The following is a 25735-nucleotide window of genomic DNA, read 5'->3' on the forward strand; positions in this document are numbered from 1 at the left end:
TGTCCCGTCGACTTTGGCCAACGAGATTACTATACACGTTTTCAGAGGAACTTGAAAAGTGAAATAGATTCAGCAGCACCATTGGACGGGGAACAACTACTCTTGTTTTTTTACTTAACAACTTTTTTTTTCTTTCCTCATCAATCGTTCCTCCTCAAACTATGTATTCCGTTCCCATTGCTAAGGGGCGGCTTTCAGCACCTCGTGTGCGCCTGCTCAGGAAGAACTCACCAATCTTTACGTGTGTTTTGTTTCCTGTGTATCTTTGCAGCTACAGGTACAAGGTGGAGGCCCTTCCAAGGAGGCCCATGGAGACTGAATTACTAGGTTTCTCCTTTTCTAAATCAAAATTTGGTCACCGCACAGATCCTATTGAAATAACAAGCGTTTCTCAAAAACAAAACAAAACGTAAGACTAAACAAGCCAGCTCAAGCTAGTAAATGAGCCAAACATGAGCCGAGCCGAGATAATAAAAAAAAAAACTGAGCCGAGCCAGAGTTCCAGCTCGTTAAGATTACAAAGATAATCTAGCCAAGCCAAGCTTGCTCAGACCAAATCGACCAAGCCTGAGCCAAGCCAGAGTTCGAGCTCGTTAAGATAAGAAGCTAAGCCAGCTCATTATCGTTATCCTAACAAGTCACACCAACCAAGCTGGCTCTATATCAACCCCTACCAGCGGCCAGCTACCAACCGCGATTCAGCATCTTCTACCCACAGAAAAACTCTTCCAGCCACAAATGGAATTACAGAATTTTGGAAGCGGCAACTAAACAAGACCCGCTCTGTACCAAAAGAACACGCGCAATGCCGCGAAGAATTGATCATAATCTAACAGATTGATATACATCTACCTAGTATTGGTGGATTGTTAGCTTCTATAACGTCACTGAAGCGGAATGTAACCAGGGGAGCAAAACAGCATTGTCCAAACCGATTCCATGCTAGAGTTAACTCTCTAACTAGAAGGCTAATGCAAACCTATACAAAATCTACTTAACTCTGTCAAGACGAGTTCCCTTGTAGCATTTACAGGTAACAAATTAACGATTGCAACTGACTGTTAGGAGCAAGTTGAAAGAATGAATCATCAGGTTGGCTTGTCGATCTGGTGCAATATCTAAGTCCACAAAGAAATCATGGGGAAAGGGATATGCCTCCTCATGCTTAGCGGCGGTTGTGACTGCTATCTCCCTGTTTACATGGAGAATAAACTAGATGAGTGCCAACTGAAAAGACTTTGATAAACTGTGCTTTTTGCAAATTTGATGACTTGGTAATTTGGTATATGTTATTACTATAAACAGGTCAAAAGGTCGATAAAACGGAAAGAAAATATGCACGTCACATTTGTAATATGTGGTGCTGTCCATTACTCCATTAGTGACTTGTTTCAGAAAAAAGGGCATGATGAAATGAACATGTCATTCTCTCCAAAAGGTGGAAACGGACAGGACAAGGGAAACATGTCAAATGTTCCAAGGAACAGATATATGTAACACAAAATTGAGACTCACCTTGAATATCATATATTTCTGCAGGGCAGCCAAATACCAGCCACTTGTACTTAGATATATTCAAATCAATGCATAATCTTGGGGAACATGACTCCATATTCTGACAGGCAATGTGAAACGTGGGAAGGAAATTTGGCCCTAACTATTCCCTATGTCAGCCCTATTGAGTATTGAGAATAACATAGCTTAGCCTCAAGAGTTAATTATTCTATCGCTTGGCCAGTCAGATCAGAATATTTCCCAAAGGAAATCCAAAATTAGCTTTTTTCCTTATTGTAGATTACCGCAATGAGACAATTTAAGTTGACAGTCAACGGAATTTTCAACCAGAGCAACACCAAGAAATGATCAGTGGAGCTAAGGGCACTCATGCTGAGGCTGGAAGGTTTCTTCTGACTGACGAAGGTACATTATAAAGTCACCACCACCTGAAGGTCAATCTCATGCCCAGTAGGAACAGTCTTCCCAGAATCATCCTTGGATTGCAAACCAAGAGATTCATTTACTGAATCAGTTTCAGGTGTAATGACCAGTGCCTCTTTGCCAGATATCCTAATGTTGTTGAAGTGTTCTGCTAGAAAGTCACCTGAATCTTTTGGACTTTCATTATTGTCTAGCTCTTTAGAACTATTTTTATTAACACTCTCTTTTAGACAGTTATGATTATCAAGCTCTTCCAAAACGTTATGATCAACAACCTTCAGGCTACTAAAACCATCGAGTTCCATAGGACATTGTATTTCTTTAGGAGAAAACTTGCTATTTGTAGTGCCAAGCTCCTCTTGACTGTTATGGCTGTCGAGTGCTTTCCAATTGTTGTTTCCATCTAGTTCATTCAGACAATTATTATTCTTAATCTCTTTGTCAGTCCTGCAGTTGTCAAGATCTTTCAGATTGGTGTCACTGTTGAGATCTTTTGGACAAAAATGGTCACCAGGTTCTTTCTCACAGCCAGGATCGTCAAGCTCCTTCAACTCATTATGGGTGTCTACCTTTTTCAAACTTTTATCATCATCCGGATCTTTCTCAGTGCTATGAGCATCAAACTGTTTCCAATTGTTGTCTCCATCTAGTTCATTCAGACAATTATCATTCTTAATCTCTTTGTCAGTCCTACTGTTGTCAAGGTCTTTCAGATTGATGTGACTGTTGAGATCTTTTGGACAATAATGATCACCAGGTTCTTTCTCGGAACCAGGATCATCAAGCTCCTTCAACTCATTATTGGTGTCTACCTTTTTCAAACTTTTATCATCCTCCGGATCTTTCTCAGTGCTATGAGCATCAAACTCTTTCAAACTGCCATGATCATTCAACTCCTCTAGACAGTTATTGTAACTGAATTCTATCTCAGTAATATGACCATTGAGCCTTCGCTCGATGTCATGATCATGAAGCTCTTGCAGAATACCCAGAGCACCAAGATCTTTTGGACAATTGGGATCCTCATCCTCCACGAACTTGTCAACACTGTGATCTACAAACTTGATGCCATGATCCTTATCTGACTGACCTTTGAGAATTGTTACAGTCTCTGCATATGGGCAGACAGGTAGACTTCTCAGGCGGCATCTATGGCACTTGAAACCAATGAGATTGTTCACGTTCTCAATAGTAACAGAAAATATATCCCCATGAAACCAGTCTGAAAGAAAAAGCAAATGTAATAAGGATTATAGGATGCAAAATATGAAAGCTACCCATGACATAAAGAGCAACAATGTAAAATCATAAACATCAGACATGTAAAACTGAAACAATGATAGTTGTCGACTAGTGCTCCTATGCTCTCCATGAAGTGAAACCACAAATTTTGAAAACATATTTTCAACTATCTAGTACTACTATGCAAACAATGCACTTTTGCAATTCATTCAAATTAATGTGTAGGATGACACAAGGAAGGATGCTCCTTTGCATAGACAAAACACAAAACAGAAGTTACTTGAAGTAGCACTGAAGAGAAGGAAATTACCACATTGCTCTTTTATTTTGTCGTTTTATCCCTTCAAAAGTGTTTTCTATTGTTTAACATTACAGGATTTTGAGGAGACATAGCAACTTGCATCCACTCCATTTAAAGCTTGCTATATTTTCCAATGATCAATTAGCTGCTGATTAGTCACCATGGGTGATTTCAGAAAGAGAATCGCTCAACGAAACAATCCATCCTTTACGCAACATATGGCACTTGAACCAATACGTGCATATTTAGGCGCTCAGTTGGGTTGGAAAATTTTACCCTTGTAACAGCTGCCCAAAGTAATTGGGGGTGCCAGCTGAAATATGCTTTCTTCCGTTCTCAGGATATGTGCAAGCACACAAACCATCTCATTGGTGCCATTGTCACCATAACTTTTGTTTTTTTTTTTCTAAGACTGATGATTTTCTTTCCAAACTATGGAACACTACGTACCAACATTTGAAACTTGTAGCATGGGGTGCTCTGGATACTTTATGACAGCAGCCCAAACTACCAGCGGGTGCTAGCTGAAAACATTTTCTTCCGTTCTCAGGAAATGCGCAAGCATACAAGCCATCTCGTTGGTGCCCATGTTACTGCAGATTTTGTTTTTTCATCTAAAAAAAGACTGCCATACTCTGGAGTCTGGACTACAGGTGATTAACACTGGCACAGCTACACATCTCGATTAATCACAAGGGCAAAATTAGAAAATGATGCACTCGGAAAAACAGTGCCAAATTAGAATGTAAAATTGGTCAAAATTGGCAAGCTGCATGCAATGGAGGTAGTAGTAACTGAACTTTCGTAAGGAGACAGAAAAATGTGGACTTTCCATAAGACCCATGCCAAGGCTAAAAAAACAGACAGGGTAAGAGCTAGTAATTCCAAAGAGGACGGAACACATAAATTTGTATGTCCTCCCAAAAAGAAGACTAAAATCTTTTAGCTCACACAATTGCTAGTTGCTCTAAGATCAAAGATATGAAATGCAAGTAAAACATGCTTACCTTCACATTTTTCGCAGGCAATATAAATATCATCTTCACAATAGCATTTCTCACACAAGCAGCATACTGGGCTGACTTCAGAAATTTCAGCATCTTCTGATGGAAAAACTACTCTTTCTTTCCTAAAACTTATTGCCCGTTCATCATGTGGATTTTGTGTCCATCGGAGGCCATTCAACCAGTATGAATACTGCGAAGCAGTCCTCTTCCTCTTGCGAGAGCTAGCTGCATTCTCGGATACATTTGTGTTACCTTTCATGTATTTATCATACAATCGTTTTGATATACGTTTCACTGGTTCATTTTTGGAAACATTTGATGGTTCACTTTCAAGAATCTTTGATGATTCATTCTTTGACAGATCTGGTGGGTTCTTCCTGGGCCGGCCACGCTTACCCTTTTTGCCAATTTTCTTTTTGTATTTCAGAACTATCTGATTCCTCCTGGTCTCAATCTTGCGTGATTGCTTCTTTTGTTTCTTCTGCTTATTTTGTTTCTTCTGCTTCTTTTTGGGAGATGGCTTCTTTGGTGCAGCCTTTTTCTGAGGAGACTCCACCTTTAAGACCATCTCATCTAAGCACTTATTGCAAACATAAACAGCATTTCTAGCACCTCTAGGGACCTTGAAATGTTTTCTATGGAAAATAGCTGCATCGAATAAGAAAATAAGATAAAGATAAGTGGCAAACACTGTGCAATAACTCCCAATATAATTTTAAGCATCAATAACCAAAGTAATAGGAAAAACTGAATAGCTGATGGTTGTCTAGAGTAAGACTAACAGTCAATAACAACTTTTTTTATTCAACAACAATCATAGGATACCACAGAAGTGCATATCAAAAATAAAATCTTGAGGCCTATAGTTGTGCATATGCAAAACAAAAAAGAAGTTCACTATTTGCAACAGCACATACCTGCACAATACTGGCAGTTAACAGCTTCACTGTTGAAAAGAGAGAGAATCAGAACTAGTAAAAAGATTTTTCCATGTAACAGAAACCAAATTGTATATATATTGCCAAACTGAGAACATAATTGCAAAAACTTATTGGACAAATCAATAGCTGCAAGAATGAAAATGCCAATACATGGTTTCTATGTACATCCTAACAAGTTTTCAAGAGTATTTGCTCATTTGAATGGCTTCTAGAGAAATAGCACCAATAGTTTGATTGGTAATTGTGCACCTAGATTATTTAGAAAACAAATACTAATATCTAACTCAGAATAGTGCAGTCATGTAAGAAGTTTATTCACGTATGGCTGATAACATTGCAATAAAAAAATAAGTATACCGATTGTATCTGAAAGCCAAACTGAAAACGTCCAGAGATGATCAGTTTATGAGGCAAAGCATAAAAGAGTTAATGTCACTGTGCTAAGGCTCTAATCTGCATGTACTATTTCTTTAACATGTACGCATTCTGACAGTGAGAATTAAACCTTACCATAAGCACATCACTCACATGCATCAAAGTGAGAAGCAACAGATATCAGCACAACAAAATATCAGAAAAATAAAACTAAGACCTATAAAGTTCACAGCTTGGATGAAATGTAGTGTCCACAAGTATGTTTGAACTGAAATAAACCTTTGCCTATAGCTACTAATAATTGATACGATGAGTATTGTGTGGTTCAGAAAATAAATTAAAGGGACTATTAAAAGGGATAAGTATAAAACTAAACGTCTGTGACTTACCTTGCAATCACTTCTTTGTGGCAATGACCACAAAACATGGTGGATCTTTTTTCTGCTTTTTCAAAGAGGTAATCAAAGCCTGTCTTTCTTGGCATTTCGGGTTTCGGGACACGCATTTTCTTAGTCTTCTTAGGTAGTTCATCAGTTTCTTTCTTTTTCAGTAAACGAGCAAATGTTTTAGCCTCATAAGCCTTCAACAGATTCAGAGGGACATGGCCTTCACTTAACCAGTACCTGTTCCTCTCGCTGGAGGGTTCCTCAAGTTTTGTTCCATGTTTAGAAATAACAGGAGGAATGTTCTCCCTCTTTCCAAAATCAAGCAGATATTCAACATTTGTTCCTTCAATGCGTTTCCTGCGAATTATAACTTTCTTAAAAAGCCTAGCTATTTTCTGTGTTTCTTTGGTCATGAGGCTAGAAGGGAGAGTGCTCAGTATCTCAGTCCACTTGATATTCCATTCAAGTTCTTTAATCTGAAGTGCACAAAGGAGAACAATTCAGTAACCAAATTTTACCTATTGTTTTCCAAAGCAAGGAGAAGATATCACCTGCAAAATGAGCTGGGCCGCATTTTCTGCCATTTCCACAGCAGCTCGCCAGGCTATGTATTTGAACCTCCGCGCAAATTGTGAACCATCGGTGTATAAAATCGTGGGAATTTTCCTACGTCCAGCTGAAACGTACCAGGTCAAAAAAAGGTTAGGTGCAAATACAATGCTAGAAAAACCAAAATGGACGGAAGATTGCTCATAAACCTTGCCGAGCAGCTTTGTTGACCAATGACTGAGGCAATCTCTTCCAATGAAACACTTCACGAGATAATTTTCCACCCCTCCACCAATAAACACCAACATCACGAGAGTCAACTTTAAGTTCACCATTAGGAGACGGCTTTCTCCCTGGCTTTCTAGCGCTTCCATGACTTAGAGATTTATTAGACGAGCGGACCAAGATATGAGCTGCCGAACCAACAACTTCAACAGAGTCTGCCGGTTTCTGCCATTCTGCAGTAATGGCAACACGTCGCAGACTAGACTCTAACTGCAGAGTATAAGCCGAAAAAAAACATGTATCATTATATGGCACACATAATTAAAAAAATATATGATGAAGCATATGACAAGTTATACCGTTAGAAGAGGCTGCTTAAGTGATGACACATCTGAAGCCTTGAGGACCGCCTTGCGCCAACAAATGCTATACTGTGGATTTTGCCAAGGGCCACTCAGCAAACCATTCAGCCTTTCTTCAATTGACAAAATGTTATGCATAGCAAGGATGATATGGCTATCCATATTATTTTCTGCTCTGAGATCAATTGTATGTGGCTTAGGGCCTTCCATGTACTTAATATCAGTTACTCTGAAAATGCAATCGACGCCGCCACTAATTTGGCAGGAATTGCACCATCCACATTTTTCTTTAAGCAGTTCAGCAGAAAGCTTTTGATCAGTTAGTGCAAAAATGTTAGCATACTTTTTACATATTGTTCTCAGATGGAACGAGAGTACATCCTGAACAGGTTTCTTCCCGTCCTTGTTTTCAGACAGCTTGTGTTTTAGCTCTTCGGCAGCGTTAGCTGCTATTTGACCGAAACTGTAATAGTTTATGTACCTAGCAGGATCAGAATGGACCTGCCAATCTCTTGGTTTTTCCTTAGGTGGTGAATCTTTCTGATTCTCTGCAAGCGAACCATTAGCACGTGAATAAACAATATCTTTTTGGGAATTGCAGTTATCATTCTTATCACTAGAGGATCTATTTTGAGGTATTTGATTCGAATCACCTTCAGCAGCATTTCCACTTCGAGACATAAGTGAAGATCTTAGTTTAATGCTATCCTGTGACAAATCTTGATCCAAATCATCAGAATTTGAGGTGCAAGCTTTTCCAGAATCCAAGTGTTCAAAGGAGTTTCCTTGTTCTACCTTAAACTGATCATGCTCACTAGGCTCCTTCAATAGTGATAAATGTTTTGAGTCTGTCTCAGTATCAGATGTACTACATTCCCTGCTACTCTGGTAACGACTGCTAAGATTGGATGACTTGATTGCAGTACCACAAAATGAAGAAATTGTGTTAACCATTGAGCTGTATAAAGGATGACATGCGTTCAAAACTGCAACAAGGGGATGAAGATCGATCTGACCATAATAATAACATGGAGAGGTCCCATCACATGAGTCAGCCCTGCAAGTTCAGAAGGTGATTTGTTTATTAATGCAGCAAGGAGTAATCATTCGATACAGGAAAGATCCGAAAGTAAACAAATCATGTCTCACTTCTGCAATATAAATAGTACACTTCTCTGCACACCCTTAAATTAATGAGCCTACAGTATCATAACAACTGGCTTACTAAATCAGAGTATCACAGGAATTTCATTGTTTCATTCCAGAGAATCTTAATACAGTATAGTTTTACTTCTACCAAAAAAAAAGTGTTTTTGTATATAGCACAGAAACTATATTTTTACTGTGGTCTCATAAAAAAATCAAGGTATGACCAAACCTTTGGTTTCATCAGTAAGCCCAGCTTTGCCTCAAACCTCCAAGCAAGAAGGGCGTACCCAGTGCAGAGAGCTCCCGCTCTATGCGGGGTCTGAGAAAGGGTGTCAGTGGCAAGCCTTACCCTCGCCTGTGCAATGCGAGGAGACTGCGACTCGAACCCGGGACCTTCTGGTCACAGGCGGTAAGACTCTACCGCTTGCACCAGGCCCGCCCTTCTCAAACCTCCAAGCCAGAAAAATAATAAATATGTATGCTCTACCTAGCAAGTCGAAAGTGGACCAATTGCTAATTCCACAATGTATGCCGAGGCTCACATGTCACAAGCAGCTAGTATAGACAGAATCATATCATTGTTCCAGCTTACATGTTCTATGGAGAGGAGCCACCCAGAACTAACAAGACAAACAGAGCATCCTATGTGAAGCTCATAGACAAGAGAAAAATGCAACCGCTTACATCATTCTACCTAGATCCTAGGTGGCTTGATAATCTGAATGGTAGTGCACCAGAGTAACATAATCGCTACACTTAGATTTTCGAAAAATACAGGAGGGCATATAGCAGAGGGGCATTCAAAAAAGCACACCAGAGCCAAGATCGTTCAGAAAGATATACATGTAAGCGGTTCAAGGCGACTTACACCAAAAGATAGCCGCAAGTGAAAAAGTATAGTCGGCCGTGTGGATCAGTTCCTAGAATCTCTGCTCCTCTCATAGGATTTGCAATATTTCTAGATCCATCATTCTTCTGTATTAAGCACTCGGGACAATACCAATCACCTTCAGGCAAAAGATCCTCCACCACCCCGACACATTTCGAATGAAATGCAGCTGGACAGCCATCACAGCATAACAAATTGCCATCCATCCCACAAAGGTAACATTCATCACTGTTTCCATCATCCATTTCAGCAGATCCTTCTGGAAATTGAGAAGAATCCACTGCAACCTTAGCAGAAGAGCCCCTCTTTTTTCTTCTTACAGCAGTGCCTCGGAAGCCCTCATCGTTTCCATCTGACTCTGACAACCTTGACCGTATAGCCCCAATCTCCAGAACATCATCAGAGAGTGGTCGCAGTAGCTCAAGTTTTACCCCTGCAGGCTGCCTATAGTACCCTGTACTCAGCAGACTTAAATCTGTAAGCTTCATACCATACCTCAATTCTGTGCCCCTGGTTAGCAAGTATTCAGCAAGATAGATTGGCCAAGTTGCTAGGTCTAACAGCTCCCAGTTAAGATTCCTACAAAGACAATAGTGGGTAACTACAAAAAAATATTTTTCAATCAGGTAGTGGTCTCTAAGCTTAGTATACAGCAATACACATGTTACCTAATGCAGTGTACTGCCGACGGGTCTCCTTCATTAGCGAAGTCCTCCAGGTGGCTCTTGAGAGCCCGCAGCAGAGCGAAATGCACCCAGTCAATCAACGGGTTGACATTGGTGGACCGCAGTGCAGCCACAAATGTCTCCAGTGAAAACGGGCTCAGGAACAACTGCCTGCTGAATGACCTTAAGCAGGAGTAGACTTGAAAGACATCGAGAACAGGGAGGCCGCCCAAATCCAGACACTGCGACGAGGGTGGCAGCTCCGGCTTGGGCGGCAGTTCCTTCACCGCAGCCTCCTCCAAATCCCTGGACACGGAGCGGTACCGTCCACTCCCGGTCGTGCGGGGCCGCTTCCTCCCAGACTGCTGCGGCGTCGAAGCCGCAGCCACAGCCGCCGCAGCAGCCTCCTCCTCGGCCTCCGCGGCAGCCGCCACGGCCACCGCCGCCTCCATCTCGGCGGCGCGCTCGGCCACCTTCGCCTGCCGCGCGCTCCGCCGCAGCGGCCTGGACGACTCAGGCCCGGGGCTGATCCTCCGCTTCTTCTCCGCCGCGGCCTCCTCGGCGGGCGTCGCGGGCTCGGTATCCTCACTCGCGGGGGCGGGGACGGCCAGCACGACGCCGTCGGGGCTCGGGTTCGTGGTCGGGGTCGGGGATGTGTCGTCCTCGTCGCCGTCGCCGTCCCCGCGGCGGCGCTTCTTGGGGCGCCTCCCGGCGGCGTCCCACGGCGGGGTGTGTTGCAGCTGCTGCAGAGCGCTCGGCATCGCGGGACCGACGAGAATCTCGGCCATCCCGTCGGCGTCGACCTCCTCGGAGTCTCCGTCCTCGTAGAGCACGCGGAAGTATCCCGCGCCGGGGTCGTACGACTCCACGACGCCCGCGAAGGTGCCGTACCCCGGGAACGCCTTCCGCACGGCCCGCCCCACCAGCGCCTCCATCCCTCCGCGCGCGCAACCCCCCTACCTACCTAGGGTTTGGGGAGGGCGCGGGGAGGCCACCGCGGCGGCGGATCGGGCGCGAGGGCCTGGGTCGCGGCGGGATCGGCGGCGGCGCGCGATTGGGGATTGCGAGGGGCCGCGGATTTGGGGGGGAGCGGGGGGAGAGGAAGGGGAAGGGCAGGAAGGTGCGGGAGGAGAGGGAGAGGAAGAGGAAGAGGACGACTCTCGTGTTGCCTTAGTATATCTATCGCTCGCATTCCTCGGGGTGGGTCGTTGAGAGTTGCTGCTACTAGCCCTTTCAGTTAGTAGTACTCTGTACTGCTCCCCTCCGCTTCCCTGCAGGAGAATGGAATGGTCATGGAGCCGAGATTTGGGAGGGAAAACGTGAGTGACATGGGAAGTGCCTTGCTTTAATTTCAAAAATGGGGGGAAAATGTGGATGGAACAGCAGCCCACGAGGGGAGCTAGGCAGAATTTTGTCATTCTCGTGCTAAGACTATCTCCAAAACCTAAACACAACACCTATTCTCTGGTTTGGTCATGCACAGGAAAAAGAGTTCGCATCCAAAATTTAGCTTCTCCAACAGCCAACGCAAATCAATCCCCCGTCATCTACAGTACACCGGTAAAAATATCTCCTCCTCTCCTCTCTCTCTCCCCACGTCACTTCTCTTCCCCTCCCTCCCTCTTCCTCCCGATCTCCCGAAACGGACAGGGCGGCGGAGCGAGCGCACCTCGGCGGTGCCCGGACCTCGGCGCGCCGACGGCCGCCCTTGCGGGTGGCACACCGGTGGCCCCCTCCCCCTTGGCCTCCTTCCTCCCTCCCTCTCTCTCTTTCTACTCTTGACCTCCTCTCTCTCTCTCTGCCTCTCTCGGTCTCTCCCCTTGCCCTCTCTCTCTCTTCCTCGCTCCTCGCCCGAACGCCGCTGATCCCTACGTTGTGCGCGGCCCCTGGCGAGACGACAACGCCGGCCTAGGGTTTCGCGTCTCCATCGCTCAGCTGTCCCCGGATCGACCGAGGCCCAGCGTGGGTGATGTCGTGCCTATCGCCTCGCCGCAGTACCCGCCGGCAGCGCCTCGAGGCGGACCTTGCTGCGTCGACGGCTCCTTGCCGCGAACCCGCCTCGCCACGCCACGCGCTCCTCGCCGCGTCGGCTGCTCCTCGCCACCTCCTACGGGCCCAGCATGTCGACGGCACAAGGATTTGGGTCGAGGAGAGAGACGACGGAAAGAGGACGCATATCTGGGTTCCCTCTCTCCTTCTACCCAAAATAGGTGCTCCCTTTGCCTATTCTATTGGATGGCATTTTTACTGTGCAGGACGCAAAATGGGTTTGGGTAGCGGTATGCATGGCTTGTTGGAGACAGTCTAAGTGGCTAAAAGCGTACTACATGCTCGCTTTTGTTGCCTACATGGCTACATCGGTGGTTACTACCGTCTACCTAGCTTTGCTAACACTTACTCTCAAAATTAAGCCTACATATAGGTTCGAGAGTAAATCCGGTTATATTTCTAGACGATGGGGTTGTTGATCCCTTGAAAACAGTCCATGTTGCTGACAAACTTTTCCTCCACGTGTGCAAATAGAAATACTAGATATTTGCCTTTTTTAGTTTGGACGTGTCAAATTTGTACACACGATATTCAGCACATGACTCACAGTTGTGGCTGGGCTCACATCTTCTTAGAGGACGTAGCGTCTTGTCTGATGAACGGCTCATCTTTCCCGATAAAGAGGGTTGAGGTGAGATTTTAGGGTTTTATACTTTCCAACAATGGGTCGGCATAGAGATCTTTTTTTCGAAACTGATGACCCCTGCTCCGCGATGACTAGATGAGGCTTGTTAGAGATGGATTGCGATGGGATTGGTGACGTCAGTGGCCAGATATGAAGTTGGAGGTTTGAGTAGAGGCGACAAATCATTGGTGAATAAGACCTATGGAGAGCTGGTTTTGGTTATGTAGCTGTCAGTGAACCTTTACGTTACAATGAAATATCAGATGTGGCAACGGCTACGGCAGTTCGGGGTAGAGAGACAAGAACACACAAATGTGCGTCGAAGGAGTTATCTAAACAACAAGGGAGTTACGGACTACTTAAGAGACTTGTTAGGATTAGGAATCAAATCCGACCACTATGATCTATTGTCTAAAAATAGAAAGATTTTAGGGCATAAGAAATCTCCATATCCCGTTAGGCACAACTTAACTGGGTTCCCAACCATTTCAAGTTAGAGTTTGGAGAAATTATAAGAAATGTTTACTTCTTTTGGCTTACATCTTATTTTGCCCCTTATCATTGCTCCCAACAATTCAAAGTGCAAACGAGGAGAAATTATTGACAGTATTGTAGCAGAACCTCCTAAGTTATAGGGCCCACATGCACCTGTCACTGTCCGACGACCTTTGACATTTTATGCATATGTTTCCATTAACTTAAAAGGACTGTCGGGTGTCCTCGGGGAACCCCGAATCATCCACGATTTCCGAGCAGGATCACATTACAGAGTCATTGTAGTATTACAACATTTATTCAAATATCAATACCAGAGTAAAAACAGTGGAAGTCTTTCGATAACATAGTTTACAAACCAGTTGTTTCAGACCTTACAAACTAAGTTCGATAATTATTACAAACCTTAGTAGTAGTGGAGTGGCATAATTAACATATACATAACACACAAAATAAACATCCTGCCCAAGGATCACACATTTTACTACTCATTGTCAGAACGAACGATAGTCATGCAGCACGATCCAAAACAGATCTGCTCATGAGGCTCACCTGCAGCAAGGGGTCAATGAACCCTGAGTACAAAAGTACTCAACAAGACTTAACCGAAACAAAATTGAGAAGACTCAGGAATGCAGGCTCAGGGATTCAAGGTATAGCTTTAACAATAATCAAAGTTCTTTTGCGTAAAAGCTCTTTAATAAGATTCTTTATATAGAAAACTTCATAAAATCATATACAAAGCTGACACGATCCATGTTGAGATCATGAAACTTCATATCCAACACCTTCACAAGCCTTATTCGAGTTCCAGTTATTAATACTACGATGATGAACAGAGAAGTGAGTCTCCATAACCGAGGAGCAACGACGATTCGAACAAATTAAAACCCAGCAGGGGATTCCAGACCACACGACATATACAGGTCTCCGACCTACATATACCAACCTACCCTCGGATCCTCTAAACAAGAACGGGTCCGCGCCACCCGAGAATATAGTACTCCACCAATCCAGCCCATTGCCACGTGGGTACACGCTATTCCCGCCATCTCTCCACTCCCAGTGCGCGAGTAACCATTCTCGTAATAGAATCGCCAAGTTCAGGCTTACCAGAGTATGTGGTTAGTACTACAAAGTCTCACCGCACACAGTTCAACAACGGACGTGCCTTAATCAACCCAGGCGGAAAGAACCCGCTCATAAGACCTCCATGTCTTGTGGCTCACACACACCGAGTCCGCCCGGTCTAGATTTATTACTCCACATGCTCATATTTCATGATAACATAAGTAACCAAAGATCCATTTAAAACCTACAGGTGACTGGTAATCACCTGGCTAAGTATGACTAAGCATATCTAGTCATTTTCGAATTAAAACTGGTAATAAGGTAGATATGGAAAAACAAGGTTGGTAATGCACCAATTAGGTTTCCATTTAACTCCTAATCACTTAATGCAGTAACGGAAAGCAAAAGCGAAATTAATTTGTAAAACATAAGGTAGGGTTGTATGCATCCGGGGCTTGCCTTCGTTGATGGAAAAGTCCGGCTCCTGCGACGTTACACAAGTATTCGATCCCACCTCAACAGACGGATTAACCTCCTCCACAACTTGATTAACTACCACGTGCTCACCTTCGTTCACTACACGTAGTAACAATGCTATGTTTAACATGATGCGAGATACAAAATATGATGCTCGATGATGGATGCTAATTAACAACTAATTAAACATATTCCTAAAACTTATTTCAATTGAACTCAAAATTTTTGTAAAGGTTTATCATATGATAACTAAGTGGCAAAACAATTTTCATAATTTTGGATAATTAATTAAGCCTAGAAAAATCATGAAAACTCATTTATTAATTAATTGAGAAATTTTTATCACATTAAAAAATTACTGAAAAGTAACATTTAATATTTTTCCTAAATAATATACATCACAGAGAGGTCACACAAAAATTTTCATAATTTTTGAAGCTCTAAATAAATCTACACAAAAATAACAAATTACAGCACTATTCAATCATTTCTGAAAAAGGAAAAAAAATCCATTTTGAACTCACCCGCTCACACAAACAACTCGGAAAGAACCAGGAGTCACACAAACAACTCGAAAAAGAACCTGGAGCTCACACAAACAACTCAGAAAAGAACCTAGAGCTCACACAAACAACTCGGAAAAGAACCTGGAGCTCATACAAACAACTCGGAAAAGAACCTGGAGCTCACACAAACAACTCGAAAAAGAACCTGGAGCTCACAAAAACAACTCAGAAAAGAACCTGGAGCTCACAAAAACAACTCGGAAAAGAACCTGGAGCTCACAAAAACAACTCAGAAAAGAACCTGGAGCTCACAAAAACAACTCGGAAAAGAACCTGGAGCTCACAAAAACAACTCGGAAAAAGAACCTGGAGCTCACAAAAACAACTCGGAAAAGAACCTGGAGCTCACACCGAACGCACTGGAGCATAAAGCTAGATCGAAAGAGCAACGGATGAATGGTTCGACGTGCACAGGAAGCACCAGTAGCTCACCCTAAACTTGATGGAGCAAAGAATAGGGCTGGAGAAGCAACGGTGAAGCAGGTCAACGATCCGAGCAACCACGGTGGAGCAAAACGTCGACGGTGGCGGTGCTCCAGCGACTGCAGTGGACAAAACTATCAAGCAACAAGGTATTAAGCACCACGGCATCAAGGCAAAGCTGGAGCTACACCGAGCAAGGACAAATACGCACCAGAGAGCTCTGGCCACGGCGACACGCTCACGACGGCGGTGCTGTCGGTCGTGAGGAAGAAGAGCAACGAACGGGGGTTCCCGGTGAAATCAAGTGACCAAAACTGGCTGGCTGGGTGCGCAAGGATCAGGCAAAGCTAGGACAGGCTTTGCTGGGATGGCAACGGCGCTGAATCGACGGTGAAAGCTTGACAGAGCAACGGCGATGGCGACGGGAGAAAACAGAGGAGAAGGAAAAACGAAGAACGACGACTGCACAGGCTTTATAGGACGGCCAGGAAGCAAAGAGAAGCCACGCAGGGGCCTTTCCCATGCCAGCGCAAAGCCAAGGGTGGCCACGGTCGCGTCTGGAAGCAGAAGGAAGATCATAGACGGCGAGTTGGCTTCTGCGGTTACTGTTCACCAGAATTACCAAACTGCCATTTGATTTAAAAAATCTAAATTACTCCCAAATTTATGTAACAACTCAAAAATCTCCAAAAATAAAAGTTGTTCCAAATTTAAAGTTCTACAACTTTGCTTTTATAACCATACCCAAATTCGGTTTACATTTTGAAATGTAAATTTGAATTCAAAAAGGGAACATTTAAAGAATCTCGCCTTTTCAAATTACTTCAAATTTTTCTAAACAACTTTGAAAACCCCAAAAACAAACTTTGTATAACTTGACAAGCTCTACACTTTTGCTTTTAGGCTCAATCCCAAAATATACTTAGATTTTGAAATGAGTTTTTCAGGGTAGGCTTTAAATACTGAAAAATCAAGGTTTTCTTGAAAATTCAAAATCCAAACCAAATTTTTAACTCAATTCAAACCATACAAGGCAACACTCATAACATAAATGTAAACTTGTTTTAGTGAATGCATATCAAAGTTTTCCATATGACCAAATGCTTTGCAATGCATATGATGACATGTCCTGTTTTAGTATTTAAACACCCGAGGTGTTACAATCCTTCCCCCTAAAAGAAATCTCGTCCTGAGATTCAAAGTCATAGGGTAAGTAATGGAAAAGGAAATATGTCAGTCCAAAAATATCCAAAATATGTTCATAAAACAGCTGAGGTTCCTTTATAAACTTGATTGGTAACAACATAGTACACTAACATTATTCTATATTGCCGCAAGAAACTCTGGAAATTTTTCTAACAAGTAATCTTCGGATTCCCAAGTAGCTTCTTCTTCTGAATGTTGATTCCATTGTATTTTGTAGAACTTGATTGTCCTCCTTCGAGTAACACGATCTTTCTGATCTAACACTCGGATAGGATATTCGGAATAAGTTAAATCTGGTTCTAGTTCCACTCCTTCAACTTCAACATTCTGTTCAGGCACTCGGAGACACTTTTTCAATTGAGAAACATGGAACACATCATGCATAGCTGCGAGATGTTTAGGTAATTTCAAGCGATATGCCACTTTTCTATACCTCTCCAAAATTTGATATGGTCCAATATATCGGGGTGCCAACTTTCCTTTAACACCAAAACGGTTAACTCCCTTTATTGGTGATACTTTCAGATATACAAAATCTCCTTTGTTGAATACCAATGGTCTCCGCCGTCTATCCGTATAACTCTTTTGGCGAGACTAAGCTATCTTTAGATTACTCTGTATTTGCCTAACCTTGTCTTCTGTTTCTTTCACAAGGTCAACTCCAAAGAATCTTCTTTCTCCAGGCTCCGACCAACTCAACGATGTTCTACATCTACGACCATAGAGTGCTTCAAATGGAGCCATTCTAATGCTTTCCTGATAACTATTGTTGTATGAGAACTCGGCCAAAGGTAAGCACTCATCCCACTTATTGGAATAGTTAAGGACACAACACCTTAACATATCTTCAAGTACTTAATTGACTCTTTCAGTCAGTCTATCAGTCTGTGGATGATAAGCTGTACTATATAGAAGTTTAGTACCCAATGAAGAATGCAATTGTTTCCAAAAGTTGGAGACAAACTGTGTACCCCTATCTGACACAATAGTCTTGGGTACTCCATGGAGACTCACAATTTGCTCTAAATACATTTTGGCATATCGTATAGTGGGATATGTATTCTGGACTAGAAGAAAATGTGCTGATTTTGTTAGTCGATCTATAATAACCCATACTGAATCAAATCCCTTTGATGTCTTGGGTAGACCAACAATAAAATCCATACTTATGTCCTCCCATTTCCAAGATAGAATAGGTAATGGTTGTAATTCACCAGCAGACCTCAAATGTATAGCTTTTACCTTTTGACAAGTATCACACTTTGCTATATATCTAGCAATCTCTATTTTCATTTTAGTCCACCAGAATCTTTGCTTTAAGTCATGGTACATCTTGTTGCTTCCCGGATGGATAGATAACCTAGTAGCATGTGCCTCTTCTAGAATTGACTGCCGCAACTTAGGAACTTTTGGTACCACCAGGCGATCCTTGAACCATAACACATCTTCATCATCTATGCTGAAGCATTCTGCTTTTCCATTCTTGACTCTTTCCTTGATATGGGCTATACCCTTGTTTTCCTTCTGAGCAACAATAACTTGATCTCGAATAGTGGCTTCAACAATTATGTTGGTCAAACTACCTTATTAAATTACTTCTATATTCAACTTCTCCATTTCTTGACATAGCGTCAAACCCATTGTTCTCACTGCTAGACAATTGCAATAACTTTTGCGACTGAGGGCATCTGCAACCACATTTGCTTTACCCGGGTGATAATGTACTTCCAAGTCATAATCTTTAATCAATTCTAACCATCTTCTTTGTCGCATGTTCAAATCTGATTGAGTAAAGATATACTTTAAACTCTTGTGATCTGTATAAATATGGCACGTATTACCAAGCAGGTAATGCCACCAAATCTTCAGAGCATGGACAACTGCGGCTAACTCTAGATCATGAGTCGGATAGTGTTCTTCATGTTGCTTAAGTTGCCTAGATGCATAGGCAATGACTCGGCCTTCTTGCATCAACACACATCCAATACCAATACCTGAAGCATCACAATAAACATCAAATGGCTTCTCGATATCAGGTTAGGCTAATACTGGTGCAGTGGTTAACAGTCTTTTCAAAGTTTGGAAAGCCTCTTCACAATCAGATGACCAGACAAACTTGACTTGGTTCTTCAACAACTCAGTTATGGGCTTTGATACTTTAGAGAATTCTGGAATAAACCGACGGTAATACCCCGCCAATCCAAGAAAACTCCGAACTTGATGAACTGTGGTTGGCGGTTTCCAATCAAGCACATCCTTCACTTTGCTAGGATCAACTGCAACTCCTTCGACTGACAAGACATGTCCAAGAAATTGCACTTCCTTAAGCCAAAAATCACACTTGCTAAACTTGGCATATAATTGATGTTCTCTCAAGCGGGTCAGAACAATTCTGAGATGTTCCACATGTTCTTTCTTATTCTTGGAATATACTAAGATGTCATCAATAAACACCACTACAAACTTGTCTAGCTCAGGCATGAATACTGAATTCATCAGATACATGAAATGAGCTGGAGCATTTGTCAAACCAAAAGACATTACCAAGTATTCATACAATCCATATCTTGTGGTAAATGTCATTTTAGGAATATCCTCAGACTTAATCTTGATTTGGTGATAGCCTGACCTCAAATCTATCTTGGAGAAAACTTTGGCTCCGGCCAGTTGATCAAAAAGTAAATCTATCCGAGGTAAGGGATACTTATTCTTGATAGTCACTTCATTCAACGGGCGATAGTCAACACATAACCTCAGGGTCTCATCTTTCTTTTTCACAAATATTACCAGACATCCCCAAGGTGAGGAACTAGGTTGGATAAACCCCTTCTCAATCAATTCTTGTAACTGAGTCTTCAACTCGGCCAATTCCTTAGGTGGCATCCTATAAGCCCTTTGAGAAATCGGAGTTGTTCCAGGTTGCAATTCTATGTTAAACTGGACATCCCTATCAGGTGGTAGACCAGGTAGATCTTCTGGAAACACATCCAGAAATTCACACACTATCGGAATATCTCTAATCTCTTCGACAATAGTTGCATAAATCTTGCCCACTGATCTTCTTAGGGTTGGAAGTTGGATGAGAAGTTGAGAATTACTATCAGGCAAACTTACTCTTAAAGTCCTATTCAAAGCATCTATAACAGCCTTATGCTAATACATCCAATTCATTCTCAAGATTACATCTATATCCTGATCCTTAAGGATAATCATGGTAGTGGGAAAAATATGCCCACCTAGGTTTACGGGTACCTGGTATATCATTTCCTTAGTACACAGACGTCCCTCGGGCGACTGTATAAAGAAACTTTCCTTTGTTGCCCTAATTGAAATTTCATGCTTCATGACAAATGTTCTATTGATGAATGAATGCGATGCGCCAGAATCAAAAAAGTATAACTATAGGGTGATTGGCAACAGAAAACATACCCATCATCACTGGCTCCCCTTCTGGAATTTCTCCAGCTTGAATATAGAACACCCATCCTGTCTTCCTCTCATCTTTGCCCTTCTAAACATTCTGATTGGGGTTCTTGTTTGGTGCCTGACCCTGTTGTTGATTGGCAGGGGCCTTCTAATAATTTTGATTAGCCTACCTAGGATATGGACATTCCCTAGAGAAATGACCAGTCCTTCCACAATTATAATATAGATAGTTGTGACCCTAGAATGTTGGAGCATTGCTACTAGGAGCATTGGTCGACTGTGAGTTTGGATAGGTTATAGCAGGACGGACATTTGACTGTTGCCTGGCTTGAGACTGTGGCGGACGGTAAGGAGGATGATTATGATGTACTAGATGATAAATCACCCTCTGCCTCTTCTGATTTCCCCCAAAAGATCCAGACGGTATACTCTTTTTCTTTTTGAGCTCCTTATGCTGCCGATACTTTGACTCTGAAGCAATTGCAATATTTACGGCCTCATGGTAAGTGACATTGGTGCAAGTTGTCATCATTGTTTGCAGCTTGGTATTCAAACCTCTCATAAACCACCTCTTCTTCTTGGCATCAGTATTAACATGTTCGGATGCATATTGTGACAGGTGATTGAATCTTCCCACATACTGTATCACTATTTGATCTCCTTGTTTCAAAGCAAGAAATTCATCTAGCTTCATTGCCATCACTCCTTCAGGGATATAATGGGCTCTGAAGGTAGTACGGAACTTAGCCCAAGTTATTGGAATGCCAGCTGGTTGCATAGCCACTAAGTTTGCCCACCAAGCACTTGCTGCTCCTCTAAGTTGCTGGGTGGCAAACGCAGGTTTCTGATACTCCGTGCATGGAATAAGGTCAAATTTCTGCTCCATAGTTCGAAGCCAGTCATCAGCCTCTAATGGTTCATCTGCCTTGGTGAACACCGGTGGTTTTGTGTCTGTAAAATCAACATATGTAGCCTCCTGTCTGTTATGGTGACGACCACGGTTTCCTTGCATCTGATTCTGATTACTTAGGGCGATCTCATGAAGCAAATGGGAATTTTCAGCCGTCACATTGACAAGTGCGGTTATAGCATTAGCTAGATTTGTTGGAACTGGTGGCGGATCTAGAATACCATCCTCATCTTGCGAAGTTCCAGGAACATACGAACCCCGCGTACGACGCATCTGCTCATAACAAACCAAACTTTATTCACAAGCCTTTATTGAATTGCACAAAAGCTTACTCCAGACATATTACATAGGGTTTACTACTATAAACACCAGACCCTATAAGTACCAAAACAAGATACATAGCTTAACCATAATTAACTATTATACAACTCTACTCTTTTCCATGATTACTTCAAACTTCAGGCTCGGTATCCATTCTGGAATTATTACCGCCTTCATCATCACTTTCATTGATCATTACTAATTCTTTAGGATCTTCTTCTTCTTCCTCTTCTGATTCGTTATCATCGGCAAGGATGACACCGGGATCCATGGCATCAGCTTGAGGCTCATGATTCAGGTTTAGTAGATTGCTAAGCCTATGAACTTCCTCATGTAGATAGGTATTATGTTCTTCTAAATCTTCTACATAGAATTCTAGCTCATGAGTTCTAGCTCTAGCTACATTTTTCCTATGCCAAGCCTCATTTCGTCCCTCCACCGTACGAACTAACATGCTTTCACAGTTCCTATGTGCGGTGGTGAGACGCCTCAATTGATCCTATAATTCTCCTACCTGTATAGCATCCAAAGCCCTATCTCTAGTAGCTTATGCTAATTCTGCAGAAATTCTCTGTATCTCCGCCTGGGGATCAGGCCTAGAGCTGCTACTACTAGCACCATCATTCCTAGGGGCAAGTTGGTGATGAGGAACTCCTTTGGGTCCAGTGGACTTATGGGGCGTCATCTTGGTACGAGCCATACTGTAGGAAGCTAATTTAATCCAAGTAAGACCACTTAATCAAAGTCTAAAGAGCAGCTATGATGGATTACATTACTCAAACCAGACTCACTACTCAACTCTAGACTCAGAGGTGAAGGAAGTAACGAGTGAATTAATAATGATGCATGAATCGTTCTTACGAACAAAAACATCAAAGTTTATAATGCACATAAACAATATTTATTTTTATATAGGGCATAGTAATATTACTACTCCACCACACAAAACCTTTTTAATCAAATACGGAATAGGGAGAAAGAAATAAGATAAGTTAGAAGCGATTTGAACCAAATTATCAAGTTAAATTTAGTCATCCCAAATCAATTTGAAGTTTTTGTAAAACAATACAACAAAAACCTTGTAACGATAGCTCTCATACCATTCTGTGGCAGAACCTCCTAAGTTATAGGGCCCACATGCACCTGTCACTGTCCGACGATCTTTGACATTTTATGCATATGTTTCCATTAACTTAAAAGCACTGTCAGGTGTCCTCGGGGAACTCCGAATCATACATGATTTCTGAGCAGGATCACGTTATAGAGTCATTGTAGTATTACAATATTTATTCAAATATCAATACCAGAGTAAAAACAGCGGAAGTCTTTCAATAACATAGTTTACAAACCAGTTGTTTCAAACCTTACAAACTAAGTTCAATAATTATTACAAACCTTAGTAGTAGTGGAGTGGCATAATTAACATATACATAACACACAAAATAAACATCCTGCCCAAGGATCACACATTTTACTACTCATTGTCAGAACGAACGATAGTCATGCAGCACGATCCAAAACAGATCTGCTCATGAGGCTCACCTGCAGCAAGGGGTCAATGAACCCTGAGTATAAAAGTACTCAACAAGACTTAACCGAAACAAAATTGAGAAGACTCAGGAATGCAGGCTCAGGGATTCAAGGTATAGCTTTAACAATAATCAAAGTTCTTTTGCGTAAAAGCTCTTTAATAAGATTCTTTATATAGAAAACTTCATAAAATCATATACAAAGCTGACACGATCCATGTTGAGATCATGAAACTTCATATCCAACACCTTCACAAGCCTTATTCGAGTTCCAGTTATTAATACTACGATGATGAACAGAGAAGTGAGTCTCCATAACTGAGGAGCAATGACGATTCGAACCGATTAAAACCCAGCTAGGGATTCCAGACCACACGACATATGCAGGTCTCCGACCTACATATACCAACCTACCCTCGGATCCTCTAAACAAGAACGGGTCCGCGTCACCCGAGAATACAGTACTCCACCAATCTAGCCCATTGCCATGTGGGTACACGCTATTCCCACCATCTCTCCACTCCCAATGCGCGAGTAGCCATTCTCGTAATAGAATCGTCAAGTTCAGGCTTACCAGAGTATGTGGTTAGTACTACATAGTCTCACCGCACACAGTTCAACAACGGACGTGCCTTAATAAACCCAAGCAGAAAGAACCCGCTCATAAGACCTCCATGTCTTGTGGCTCACACACACCGAGTCCGCCCGGTCTAGATTTATTACTCCACATGCTCATATTTCATGATAACATAAGTAACCAAAGATCCATTTAAAACCTGCAGGTGACCGGTAATCACCTGGCTAAGCATGACTAAGCATATCTAGTCATTTTTGAATTAAAACTGGTAACAAGGTAGATATAGAAAAACAAGGTTGGTAATGCACCAATTAGGTTTCCACTTAACTCCTAATCACATAATGCAGTAACGGAAAGCAAAAGCGAAATTAATTTGTAAAACACAAGGTAGGGTTGTATGCATCCGGGGCTTGCCTTCGTTGACGGAAAAGTCTGGCTCCTATGACGTTACACAAATATTCGATCCCACCTCAACAGACGGATTAACCTCCTTCACAACTTGATTAACTACCACGTGCTCACCTTCGTTCACTACACGTAGTAACAATGCTATGTTTAACATGATGCGAGATACAAAATATGATGCTCGATGATGGATGCCAATTAACAACTAATTAAACATATTCCTAAAACTTATTTCAATTGAACTCAAAATTTTTGTAAAGATTCATCATATGATAACTAAGTGGCAAAACAATTTTCATAATTTTTGGATAATTAATTAAGCCTAGAAAAATCATGAAAACTCATTTATTAATTAATTGAGCAATTTTTATCACATTCAAAAATTACTGAAAAGTAACATTTAATATTTTTCCTAAATAATATACATCATATAGAGGTCACACAAAAATTTTCATAATTTTTGGAGCTCTAAATAAATCTACACAAAAATAACAAATTACAGCACTATTCAATCATTTCTGAAAAAGGAAAAAAATCCATTTTGAACTCACCCGCTCACACAAACAACTCGGAAAGAACCAAGAGTCATACAAACAACTCGGAAAAGAACCTGGAGCTCACACAAACAACTCGGAAAAAGAACCTGGAGCTCATACAAACAACTCGAAAAAGAACCTGGAGCTCACACAAACAACTCGGAAAAGAACCTGGAGCTCACACAAACAACTCGAAAAAGAACCTGGAGCTCACAAAAACAACTCGGAAAAGAACCTGGAGCTCATAAAAACAACTCGGAAAAGAACCTGGAGCTCACAAAAACAACTCGAAAAAGAACCTGGAGCTCACAAAAACAACTCGTAAAAGAACCTGGAGCTCACAAAAACAACTCAGAAAAGAACCTGGAGTTCACAAAAACAACTCAGAAAAGAACCTGGAGCTCACAAAAATAACTCGGAAAAGAACCTGGAGCTCACACCGAACGCACTGGAGCATAAAGCTGGATCAAAAGAGCAACGGATGAATGGTTCGACGTGCACAGAAAGCACCAGTAGCTCACCCTAAACTTGATGGAGCAAAGAACAGGGCTAGAGAAGCAACGGTGAAGCAGGTCAATGATCCGAGCAACCACGGCGGAGCAAAACGTCGACGGTGGCGGTGCTCCAGTGACTGCGGTGGACAAAACTATCAAGCAACAAGTTATTAAGCACCACGGCATCAGAATTACCAAACTGCCATTCGATTTAAAAATCTAAATTACTCCCAAATTTATGTAACAACTCAAAAATCTCCAAAAATAAAAGTTGTTCCAAATTTAAAGTTCTACAACTTTGCTTTTATAACCATACCCAAATTCAGTCTACATTTTGAAATGCAAATTTGAATTCAAAAAGGGAACATTTAAAGAATCTCGCCTTTTCAAATTACTTCAAATTTTTCTAAACAACTTTGAAAACTCTAAAAACAAACTGTGTATAACTTGACAAGCTCTACACTTTTGCTTTTAGGCTCAACCCCAAAATATACTTAGATTTTGAAATGAGTTTTTCAGGGTAGGCTTTAAATACTGAAAAATCAAGGTTTTCTTGAAAATTCAAAATCCAAACCAAATTTTTAACTCAATTCAAA

General features: G+C 41.9%; 1 protein-coding gene across 2 annotated transcripts; it reads right to left on the reverse strand.

Annotated features, from left to right (window-relative positions):
- Positions 1–900: 900 nt before the first annotated feature.
- LOC136550540 (DDT domain-containing protein PTM-like) lies at positions 901–11221 on the reverse strand. 2 transcript variants are annotated; one of them, XM_066542144.1, is made up of 11 exons: positions 10033–11221; positions 9344–9943; positions 7980–8383; positions 7324–7874; positions 6949–7234; positions 6742–6866; positions 6194–6666; positions 5406–5434; positions 4489–5136; positions 1516–3160; positions 901–1192 (listed from the first exon to the last, which is right to left on the reverse strand). In XM_066542144.1, exons 1-10 carry the CDS (start codon positions 10962–10964, stop codon positions 1926–1928), a joined length of 5283 nt encoding a protein of 1760 aa, XP_066398241.1. In that variant the 5' UTR covers positions 10965–11221; the 3' UTR covers positions 901–1192; positions 1516–1925. The 2 variants fall into 2 exon arrangements, with proteins under 2 accessions (XP_066398241.1, XP_066398240.1); XM_066542143.1 differs by having other exon boundaries at positions 7324–8383.
- Positions 11222–25735: the final 14514 nt, after the last annotated feature.

The sequence above is a fragment of the Miscanthus floridulus genome, chromosome 4 (assembly GCF_019320115.1).
Source record: "Miscanthus floridulus cultivar M001 chromosome 4, ASM1932011v1, whole genome shotgun sequence".
In the NCBI taxonomy this organism is placed as follows: domain Eukaryota; kingdom Viridiplantae; phylum Streptophyta; class Magnoliopsida; order Poales; family Poaceae; genus Miscanthus; species Miscanthus floridulus.